A 12,484-nucleotide genomic window follows, 5' to 3' on the forward strand; every position below is an offset into this window, starting at 1 on the left:
AGGTCACAAATACTCCAGAAAAATACTGATGCAATATTTCTAGTCACCTTTTCAGACTTTCCGTGTTTTCACCTGATAATTGCATACTATTTGCATTGCAAATGACCATTATGTAACAAAGTTCACTAAAATAAGGAAACATGGTTGAAAAAATACCATCGGAAAACAAATATTTTGCGAAATTTAAGTCATCCAATAGTTGCTGACTTCCAACTTTTGATCTTGTTCTCTTAAAATAAACAGGGCTACTTCACACATGGGACATTACCCAAGTAATTTTGGGACTTGTGGTTAACAGATATCTAGAGACCAAATTAATTCCCCAAATTTCAATCTATTTAATTACTAGCTTCTGTTACCTAGACCTTTGACCTGGCAACCTCAATAAAAAAAAATCGTAAGGGTTCCGCGGAACCCAGTGTCTCGCCTACTTTTGGTGTTAATCGCAGGCTCAACAAAAATGAGGAAAAAAATTAATAAAAATATTCCTCTCTATACTATCTTTTGATTGTAAGTAGCTTCTGTCCAAGTTTGGTAAAAATCCAGGATAATTTATGAATCTAATAAATGTTTTAAAAACTTAAACTGCAGAATGTATGTAATGTTGACTGGAAGAAAAACTAAGTCCATTTATAAGTAAAATACAGAAAAAATGGAACAAAATTTTATCAAAATTTCCTTCTAGATACTAGCTTTTGATCATAAACAAGCTTCTGTCCAAGTGTGGTACAAATCCAGGATAGTTTAAGAAAGTTGTTAAAATTTTAAAAACTTTAACCACAGAGTGAATGTAATGTTAACTGGCAGAAAAACTAAGTCCATTTATAAGTAAAATACGGAAAATATGGAATTTTTTTTTTACAAAATTTACTTCTGGATACTATCTTATGATCATAAACAAGCTTCTTTCCAAGTTTTGTAGAAATCCAGGATAGTTTAAGAAAGTTATTAAAATTTCAAAAACTTTAACCACAGAGTGAATGTAATGTTTCCTGGCAGAAAAACTAAGTCCACTTATAAGTAAAATACGGAAAAAATGGATTTTTTTTTTTACAAAATTTACTTTTGAATATAGTCTTATGATCATAAACAAGCTTCTGTCCAAGTTTGGTAGAAATCCAGGATAGTTTAAGAAAGTTGTTAAAATTTTAAAAACTTTAACCACAGAGTGAATGTAATGTTTCCTGGCAGAAAAACTAAGTCCACTTATAAGTAAAATACGGAAAAAATGGAATTTTTTTTTTACAAAATTTACTTTTGAATATAATCTTATGATCATAAACAAGCTTCTGTCCAAGTTTGGTAGAAATCCAGGATAGTTTAAGAAAGTTATTAAAATTTCAAAAACTTTAACCACAGAGTGAATATTTGTGGACGCCGCCGCCGACGACGGAATGTAGGATCGCTATGTCTCGCTTTTTCGACAAAAGTCGAAGGCTCGACAATAAAATGATCCGCTGGGGCGCAACTTGAAACTACTGCAAAGGTTGAACCCTGAACAGTTGGGGCAAGTATGGACACTACATTCTAGCTTGATACAGCTCTGAATTTGGATTGTGATTAAATATTTGACTTAGCATAGGTTTCCGACACAGAATGAATGTGGTCCAAGAACTTTAAAATTTGAAATTAAGACATTTACCTTTTATGGTCCAATATCCAAAATCTAAATACATGGTTAGATTCAGCATATTTTGTTGAAATCAAATAAAGTTTAATTTTTGAACACTTTGGACCTCAATGTGGATCAATTTAAAAACGAGGCCCAAAAACCAAAATCTTAATACACCGTTAGATCCAGCTTATTACAGAACCCCAAGAATGCAAGACTTTGAACTAAACCCCATTGAAATTGGTCAAGAAATAAGCAATTTATACAAAGTATAAGAAAAGTATTGTTTTTGGCCCCTTTTTCCTGAACAGTTAGGGCCATAACCCCCAAAATCAATCCCAACCTTCCTTTATGGAATGGAACCTTTGGGTATAATTTCATAGAGATCCATACACTTATACTCAAGTTTAGTAGTGAAACCAGAGAATCCTAGTTTTATGGTCCTTTTTTGGTACACAATTCCTAACAATTTGGGCCATAACCCCCAAAATCAATCCCAACCTTCCTTTTGAGGTATGGAACCGTGTGGTACAATTTCATAGAAATCCATACACTTATATACAAGTATTTGTTCTGAAACAAGAAAACTGTTTGTTTTTGGCCCACAATTCCTAAACAGTTAGGACAATAACCCCAAAATCAATCCCAACCTTCCCTTTGTGTTTAGGAACCTTGTGGTACAATTTCATCGAGATCTAAGTTATTGTCTGGAAACCAAATGTCTTCGACGACAACGCTGACGTGGAATCATTATACAAATGCAAAAAATTTTGTGGTCGTATAAAAAATGGTCTTCATCCAATGGGGCATTATCAAGTTTTGTAAAGATCAGGTTCATGGTAAAACAAAATTTGTCAAGCAACATGAATGTTGACATCTGAAAGTAATTCTTCACACTATAAGCCGAATTTCTCTTCATGCAATTTGGCTACAATGACCATGGTGGATATTCTATAGAAGAAACGACAACAAAGCTACTCCACTAGGTGTAACTGTGCTAAAATTGTATTATTTTCAGTGGTTCTCAAGATCAAATGTGAATAACAGTTGGACACTGGAGGCTAAGTGATGACAAAAGTGCACATAGCCCATGGCAATGTGAGCTAAAAAGAGGAAGATTTTAACAATCTCATGTTCTAGCTGCAGCCTTTGTTATATAAAGACAAAATATTTAATATATATAAATATATAAATTACCGGCCAATTGTAGTACAGATGGCACATCTTGTAGGTTAATCTCTGCATATGATCTGGTTTCAGTCCTGTGGTATCCCACACAACATTATAATGAGTTGGAGTAACAGTTCCCTGTCTGACAGACTGACTAACAAGGAAGAAGTCATACCTACAAAAAGATACCAACATCAGTATGCAGTATAGCACACATACAATACACATAATCCTAATGTCATATAACAGTTTGTATTGATACTATTTTTATCTTTAAGCAACCCAATAATAGATCTTGAAATATTTAGGAGACAGAAATGTGGTAGTTAACAAGAGAATATATGATCACTAAAAGTGCACATGCTGAAATGCATCACTTGCTTTAATAGTGATAATTGAATTTTATGTTGCAAGTCTTCCAAGGTTCTACTACAGGTATCACATACACTTAATATTATCTTCATGTTGGACATGAAAACCTTAAAATTATTCCATACACCAAATATAGTTAACCAATTGCTAATAGAATTCGAGAAATAACCTTATAACAGATCTCTGAAGTGAGGTCAAGGTCAGGTGAAACCCTGTTCATCTCTCAACTAATGTTGTCATAATATTTGAAAATATCAGTTTACATGCTACAACTATAGTTTACCATATACAGAGAAAAATTACAGTCTGCTCCACAATATACTAATATTACTTACCACTCTGGTTTAGTTACTTCTGTATCAATGATGGTTCCTGGGGGTGGGTTACCCAATTGTCCCCTGTTCAAACTGGCGAAGAATCTGGTGTTGATCCTCTTCTTCACAACAACTACACCAACCTTAGGACTGTAATTATATATTCATAGATTCAATATTATTATTTTCTACAACTACACTGATACTTCTCGAAACTGAACACTTTAGGGACTACAAAGGTAACATAGAATATGAGAGTGAATAGAAGAATGACATTTTTTTTTTGCAAAGAATTAAGTTTGTTATCTCTCTTTATTCAAACAGGTACAACATAACTTGAGTTATTTTAATACATTGGTTATTGAGAAATGTGACAAGAAATGTTCATCCATCGCATCTCTTTCAGTTTATCACCTGATGAAAGATGTGGTAAACTAATAATATGTTGTGATTAAAAAAATTATCGCAGCCCATTATCTTGTATTAAATGAATATTCTGATATGACATTCTTCTTCGCTTTGGAAACAAAGCCATGTTTTAATTGCAATAGAACACGGGCATCACCTGATTGAGGTCACAATTGAAATTGCAACGTTGTTGGTATTTTGAAAAATGCTGGAGAACTAAATGGACATTTGTGTTGTTGTATCTCGCTAGGAAATTAAATAAAATCACTCTAAAAGTAAATTTACATGTATCTGTTCATTTTTTATCATGGAACGGACGAGACTCAGTATCGTTTTGGCTTCATAAAATCATAATGGCTGCCTTTCGAACGTGTATAATAGGCCCACTTCGATGTACAAGTTCTTAATTTTCCTATTAGAATTGAAATAATTCTATCGTGCCATGCTCTATGCTCTGTCTACCCATTATAAAATGAGCATAGAGCATGGCATGGAAGAATTATTTCTTAAATCCATTTATACCAGTCCACATACTTTGAAGAATCTACCTATTGTTTTAACTATTAACCTGTTCTGGTCCTGAAGATGCACATTTTTTTACCACTGCATGTTAAGCAAGCAAAAATCAATCATTCAGTGATACAGTAATCAACAAACTTGATCAAAGTTGATTGGAACACTGACCTACTTCCAAAAAATCTAAACAAATTAAAGAACAGAGTTCCAATTTCATTGCACATATTTTATCAATAAAAAAAAAACAACAAAAAAAAAACCCAACTTTTTTTCTTTAAAACTTTTTAAAAATATCTTTTATAAAATGAAGACTGGAGAGCAAATGCAAAGTAATTCCCGATATAATTAATATTTCAAAGGGGCCAACTCCTTTAAAAACAATTGATCAGCACTGATTTATAGACATATATATTTATGCTGATATAAACCTATGATACAAGTTTTATAAAAAAATCTGGCAAGAACTGTACAGACACGAGCCCTAACAATGCAATTTTCCATATAGTTAATGGCACTGATTTTTGAACTTTTCCAAGACATTGCTGATAAACTTTTGCTACAATTTTTTTATTAAAATCTGACAAAAATTGTACACGCAAGAGCACTATCAAGAATGGACAGACAGACACCTGGTATTTCTATGTCCCCGATAACTTGTAGCGCTGGGGATAATACCATTTGTGACCTACCTGTATTCAGTACCACCTGCTTTCTTGAAACAATCAATCATTTGTGGTATTTCATGTTCATGTACAGCCTGGAGCTGTCCATCACCTACACCATCTCTAAACACAATAATCCTCTCTGGTAATGCACCATTTACTTCATGGTACTTCTCCAGGGCACCTGTAATTCATAGTTATTACTAGTTATTACATTCCTGACATAAATTGCTTTTTTACAACAAATGGAACTCGATTTAACATTTAATAAAATGCTCCGCAGGGCGCAGCTTGATACGACCGCAGAGGTCGAACCCTGAACAGTTGGGGCAAGTATGGACACAACATTCAAGCTTGATACAGCTTTGCATTTGGATTGTGATTAAATATTTGACACAGCATAGGTTTCTGACACAGAATGAATGTGGTCTAAGAACTTAAAAATTTTAAATTGGACATTCACCTATTATGGTCTAATATCCAAAATCTAAATACATGGTTAGATTCAGCATATCAAAGAACCCCAAGAATTCAATTTTTGATGAAATCAAACAAAGTTTAATTTTGGACCCTTTTGACCTCAATGTGGACAAAGTTGATAACGGGGCCCAAAAATTAAAAAATCTAAATACATGGTTAGATTCAGCATATCAAAGAACCCCATATATTCAATTTTTGTTGAAATCAAACAAAGTTTAATTTTGGACCCCGATTTGGACCAACTTGAAAACTGGGCCCATAATCAAAAATCTAAATACATGTTTAGATTCAGCATATCAAAGAACCCTAAGAATTCAATTTTTGTTAAAATCAAACTTAGTTTTATTTTGGACCCTTTGGACCTTAATGTAGACCAATTTGAAAACAGAACCAAAAATTAAGAATCTAAATACACGGTTAGATTCGGCATATCAAAGAACCCAAATAATTCAATTTTTGATGAAATCAAACAAAGTTTAATTTTGGACCCTTTGGACCTCAATGTGGACCAATTTAAAAACGGGGCCCAAAGTCCAAAAACTAAATACACGGTTAGATTCAGCATATTAAAGAACCCCAAGAATTCAAGAATAAAACCCCATTGAAATTGGTCAAGAAATAAGCAATTTATACGAAGTATCTTCTTTTGCACAATACTGTGCAATTAAATATTTCTTGCTATTGCGCAATACTGTACAATTGACAATTTCTTGCTATTGCGCAATATTGTGCTATTGGATATTTCTTGTTATTGCGCAATACTGTGCAATTGAAGATTTCTTGCTATTGCGCAATACTGTGCAATTGAAGATTTCTTGCTATTGTGCAATACTGTGCAATTGAAAATTTCTTGCTATTGCACAATACTTATTATATAATAATTTACACATCCTGTTTGGTGTGTATCTCCTACCATATCATTATTATTTGCTTTTAAATATAAATCAGAAATAACCAACTTAAAATGGAAAATTTTAAAAGAAAAAAAAAAGGAAAAAAAAAAAATCCCCCCCAAATTTTTTGAACCCCCTTATGATTTATCACCCCCAAACTTAATCCTCACCTTCCCTTTGTGGTATGGTACCTTGCAGTACAATTTCAGAGAGATCCATACACTTGAACACAAGTTATTGTCTGGAAACTAGAAAAATGCTTATTTTTTGCCCCTTTTTGGCCCCCAATTCCTAAAAGTTTCGGCAATTACCCCCAAACTCAATTCCAGCCTACCCTTTGTGATATGGAACCTTGTAGTACAATTTCAGAAAGATCCATATACTTGCACACAAGTTATTGTCATGAAACTAGAAAAATGCTTGTTTTTTGCCCCTTTTTTGGCCCCTAATTCCTATAATTTTGAGGCAATTACCCCCAAAATCAATCCCAGCATTCCTTTTGTGATATGGAACCTTGTGGTACAATGTCAGAGAGATCCATACACTAACACACAAGTTATGTCTGGAAGTTACAAAAATGCTTATTTTTGGCCCCTTTTTGGTCCCTAATTCCTTTACTGTTGGTACCATAACCCCCAAAATCAATCCCAACCTTCCTTTTGAACCTTGTGGTAAAATTTCATAGAGATCCATTCACTTAAACTAAAGTTAGAGTGCGAAAACCAATGTGTCTTCGGACGACGACGACGCCATACCAATATACGACCACAAAAATTTTTTGCGGTCGTATAAAAATTAATTGATTTTCTGATATTTTAACTTTTCAGAGTTTTAAGCAAATACTTGTACAAAACATTTCTTGAAGTCTTTGCTGTTCTTAGGTGAAGAAAATCTTAAGTAAAAATCAAAATAAATGATAGACTTGATATTATTTATACATAGATAAGTCAGATTTTGGATGCTATTTCATTAGTGTGTATCTTTCATGTGTATATAAAAATTAAACATTTATGCAGGTCTCTTAAATTTCTTCTATGTGAGGTTACTCAATTTTCTGAGTGATACTAAATAGGTTTTAAAGGAAAAGCCCCGAAATAGTTATGGTTTTGATAAAAAAATAAATGGGGAATTAGTCCATGGGACACAGATGATGCCCCCGATTGCACATCATATAAAGTTATAAAGGGACATAACTGAAAAACGGTAAATGTGACGCTACCCAAATTTGTACTTGATCAGAGTTTTATGGTAAAAAGGATTGTGTACAAGTCTCATAACATTTGGTTAAGGCAAACTAAAGTTGGAGAACGGAAACGAAAAATTCAGCAATTTTTATGTTTATAAAGGGGCATAACTCAAGAACAGTAAAAGTGGACACCACCCAATCTCGAACTTGATCTGTATTTTGTGGTAATAAGCTTTGTGTATAAGTTTCATAACATTTGGTTGAGGCAAACTAAAGTTAGAAACGGATATGAAAAATTCAGCAATTTTTCCATTTGTAAAGGGGCATAACTCTAGAACAGTTATAGTGACGCCACCAAAATTCAAACATGGTCTGTGTTTTGTGGAAATAAGTATTGTGTATAAGTTTCATAACATTTGGTTGAGGCAAACTAAAGTTAGAGAACGGAAACCAACTTTGGGACTTACGAACGTACAGATGGACAAGGGTAAAACTTAATGTCCCCTCCACTACGGCAGTGGCATAATAAATTTATCTTAACACCGTCTTTATAACTTGTAATACAAGATCATTTTTACCGAGTTTATTGATTTGTAAACTAGGCTTTTCACATACAAATTAATATTGGAAGTCCTTTGAACTTTTTTCAGTTTGTGAGCCAGTTGCCTCTTAACAAATTAAATTACTTTTACAAGTATTTGAGCTTGTTCATATCTAATGATTAGATTAATGATTGATACAATAAAAGTTTCTAAATTATTAATCAACAAAACCTCTTTTTCACTTCATTGAATAACCGTACCTCGCATTTTTATACATGCTCCATCAACGAGTTCCTGGGTCTGCATTTGGAATGTACAACTAGAGTAATACCTGGTAAGATTTCTATTCATGCTACAAACAATACCTCCAACAGAACGTCCTTTCTTGGCAGAATCGTGGTATGTATCGATACCTACCACCATCAAACCTTTAAGCTGTAAACAGATCTTGCTTTTAAGTAACAATAACAAACAACCAAATATAAAAGTTGCAATATGACTACTTAATAATAAGTAATTCTTTTGTTTTTTTTCCAAAAATTACTGAATACAAAAGGTTGTTTACATTTTCTTTTTACAGTAAATCCAGTCCGAAAAGTTTAAATGTTTTCCTTGAACTTTATCAAGATCATATGTTTTCAGATTTCAGGAAATTGGGAATATTTTGCACAGGTCACGCTTTGAGAGGTTCCAAAGGTTTTTTGGACCTCAGTGGACCAAACCATTTATTACTGGACATTGCCACACGAACCTCGTGAATGATTGAGCTTTACAAAATTTGGTCAAAATTTCTAATCAATATTGAGAGTAAATTGCATTTTCTCTCAAAACTAAGAGTTTCGAAGTAACATTACTTGTTATCATATAATCATATTGCAACATAACATAAACAAAATTTCAGGTTATTCATAAGCACTTGAAAGTTAATGCAAAAAGCAATTAGTACAGCTAATTTTCATGCAATTTTGCAAATTCAACAGATTTTTCACTTGGTCTACAACTTCACACATGAAATTCTGTTCCACCTAAACTTGTATTTATCTGCAAAAATTAAAATTTGACAGTCCAATTTCTGAATTAAGTTACATATTGGCATTGGTTTCACACTTTTAATTGTCTCTAAATTGAATGCCATTGCAATCTAAAGACAAAAATAGTTTTTTGTAACAATATTTTTAAAACAAGTTAATGTAGAACAGTCATTTGCAATTCTAAAGGCTCTCCAAATCTCTTCACAACACCCTTTACTGGCTTTTGCTACTGCAGTAAACATAGGGTGTGTTAAATGGACCATAAGACAAGTAGAATTCTGTGGAATCACTAGTCACAATTTTGAAACAAGACAAACTGTTACGGAACTAATTCTTAAAAAAAACATGGACTTGACATGAAACATGTGCAAGCATGAACCTTTTTTTTTTTGAGAAACCAACGGCTTGGACATTCAGGGCTAACCAGCATTTCGAAAATTGTTAGTAAACTAATTCTACAGGCTGTTCCAAAAAGCATACATTGGACCTATGAAAGGCACTTTAAAATCTCATCTATGAGTCTGTGTTTTTGTACAGTAAAAAGTGTGGATGGAAATTTAAAATAGTCTATACATCACAAGTGTCTTCCATTGGTACCAGACACGTTTTATTGGAACAGCCCTAATGCACAAGTTTCCATATAGTAGTATGCAATCAAAAATAAGCAAAGCAAAATTTGTCGCAAAAAAAAAGTCTGTTGAGGGACGATATTTTTTCTGATTTTTATTGAAATACCATATAAAGACGACGTGGTATTCCAGAGACCAAATATCCATTTCAGGAATATTTTGCAAGCTTCTGTCACCATGTTTCCATATTTAATCTTATGTATTGTAGTACATACAAATTTTTTTTTCGACAGTACATTTCACCTTTGGTCTTGTGAAAATAATGTCACCCTTAACAGACATGTATTTTTTGGGGCCTTGTTAATAAAATCTACAACATATCTCTATATCTGAAGAAAGAAGTAATAATTATGAACATATTCTATACAGAATCGAATGAATCATAACAGACATTCTATTAGAATGGCAAATTCAGTTTTTAATTTATTTCGTTACTGTAAATAAGACATTTTTAATATTAATTCATACTAAAGCAATCAACATCATTCATCAACACAAGCAGCAAACACATAAAGCAAATCATTTCATGCAACAGCAAACACATAAAGCAAAGCATTTCATGCAACAGCAAACACATAAAGCAAAGCATTTCATGCAACAGCAAACATGACACATAGCAAAGCCAACAAGTTACACAGAAGCAAATACAAGTACAATCACAATACGATAGCAGATAAAAATGACATAAATGAAAATGGAACCAAGAACTAAATTTTATCTCCACTTGGCCGTCTCCACTGAGATAAAGGAATGCATCACATCAAAAAAGAAGACATAGGACCACAAGATTAAACAGCCAAGTGCAGACATTCTTACCTTATATTATCAAGTTTCCTATCCAACTTTTCAGAATTACATCAGTTACTTCCTCAAAAAAAGCTTACCATCAAACTACAGCTATTCAAATCTTACCAGATGTGTACTTCTAAGGGGAGACTATTTCAGAGAGGAGCAATACCTACCATACAGCAGTGATATTGTATAACAATTGCTGGATTATGATATTGTTACATGTAGTAGAAAACCTCAACAAACCCTTATAAACTCAAATATAAGGCCAACAGTTGAAATGCCAACCTTTCATACAGACTTTGAGACCATCGGACAACTCTTGCATTGAATGTTGGAAAGTGCAGCGTGAATAGTATCTTGTCAAGGCTGGGTTAATGCTGGCAACAACACCACCTACAGACCGACCTTTTTTGGCCGAATCGTGGTAACTGTCAATACCTATCACCATTAGATTCTTCAGCTGATTGATGAGGAGAAATGAAAAGCAATGAAAATGAGTGATGATAATACAGATGTAGGAAAAGACTGTTTCAGAAAATTAGTTGCATCATAAAAATAATAACATTTACTTCAGAACTGATTAAAATTCCTTGATCAGCAGCCTATAAAAAACAGGCACTATGGAACTATTTTTAAATAATTTGAATGCATGAACTTTGAACTATTAAATATCTATCTGCTCAATATTTAAATATACTTTATCAAAAAATTCCCATCTCCAAACAAATAATTTCTTAGTGTAACGATTGTTACAATACTGAAACAGTCCTTTTAAGAATGCAGGTTCCAGAATATTAAGAAATCTTCAATGATAAATGAAGCTCCCACTGTAAATTCTGGAGCAGACATTCCAGAATGATAATGTTTCAAGAAGCACAGCACCCACGATTTAGCAACAGTTTGACTAAATCCATGCTGTAGAGGTAACAAGTAGTACTAGGTAGAGGAAGCACACACAAAATAATCACAAATGCACGAGTTAAAGACTCAATAGCAAACATATATATAATTCCTACAATTCACATATTCAATAATTAAACACTATCCCCAGGTAATAAATATATGCGTGTACAGGTCTTTGTCAATTTAATGGATTCAAAATTACAAAAAGAATGTTGTTAAGTCTCTTCCTACCCTCTCACATCAATTTAAAGGAAATAGCCAACATTGCATTTCCTAGTAAATTTGAAAATTTTGCTATTATAGAAATTTTTGTTTGCTTATAAATGTCTAGTGACATGCATTCATGATTAGAACAAATTAACAATAAATCCAATAGTTTTGTGGTGATTAAAGCAACACTTCACACATTAAGTTTTAATTAAACTAATTATAATGTATAAGTAACAGTTAACACCTACATAGTGCACACAGCTACAATACTTTAAAACACCAAATCACTGCTTTCTATAGTTATAAATATTGAAGCCTATATTATGTTAAAATGGCTATAACAAAATGTTCTAAGTGCTGTACCATAAAATTATACATGGGATCCAGGGAAGGCACTTTGAAAACTCCACAAGGGATGAATGTCATAGTTTTTTTAATAAACTGTAAATGAAACAGGGTATTCCAAAATTGCCTTTATAGGTGGATTCCTGGATATCATGCATGTTGAAATGGAACTGCTCTAGAATCCTCTTACCCAACTCCAACCAGAAATTATATGTTATTTCAAGATTATTTAGTCTCATTTACGACTGCACCATCACACGTAACAAATACAAAATATACAATAGATAGCAGTACCTTTTGAACATCAATGACTTGTGTAAATAAAAGACAACCGTATAACCACCAGATAAAATGTAAATATATTACTCAAGTAGACATTTCTATATTAGATTTATCATGTGATAAGATATTTAGTAGTA

At 32.8% G+C, this 12,484-nt stretch overlaps 1 protein-coding gene across 4 annotated transcripts in view; it reads right to left on the reverse strand.

The window, feature by feature from the left end:
- LOC127712517 (piwi-like protein 1) overlaps window positions 1-12,484 on the reverse strand; it is a 37,427-nt gene that overhangs the window by 2,652 nt on the left and 22,291 nt on the right. For 2 of the 4 annotated variants that reach the window (XM_052218997.1, XM_052218996.1), the window contains exons 13-16: window positions 8,416-8,590; window positions 5,082-5,238; window positions 3,490-3,618; window positions 2,810-2,957 (exon numbers count right to left, since the gene is read on the reverse strand). In XM_052218997.1, coding sequence (XP_052074957.1) covers window positions 2,810-2,957; window positions 3,490-3,618; window positions 5,082-5,238; window positions 8,416-8,590 — 609 coding nt within the window. Of the gene's footprint in view, window positions 1-2,809; window positions 2,958-3,489; window positions 3,619-5,077; window positions 5,239-8,415; window positions 8,591-10,892; window positions 11,068-12,484 lie in introns of those variants that run through there. The other 2 variants (XM_052218995.1, XM_052218998.1) reach the window with 2 other exon arrangements.

The sequence above is a fragment of the Mytilus californianus genome, unplaced genomic scaffold, assembly GCF_021869535.1.
Source record: "Mytilus californianus isolate M0D057914Y unplaced genomic scaffold, xbMytCali1.0.p SCAF_8, whole genome shotgun sequence".
Lineage (NCBI taxonomy): Eukaryota > Metazoa > Mollusca > Bivalvia > Mytilida > Mytilidae > Mytilus > Mytilus californianus.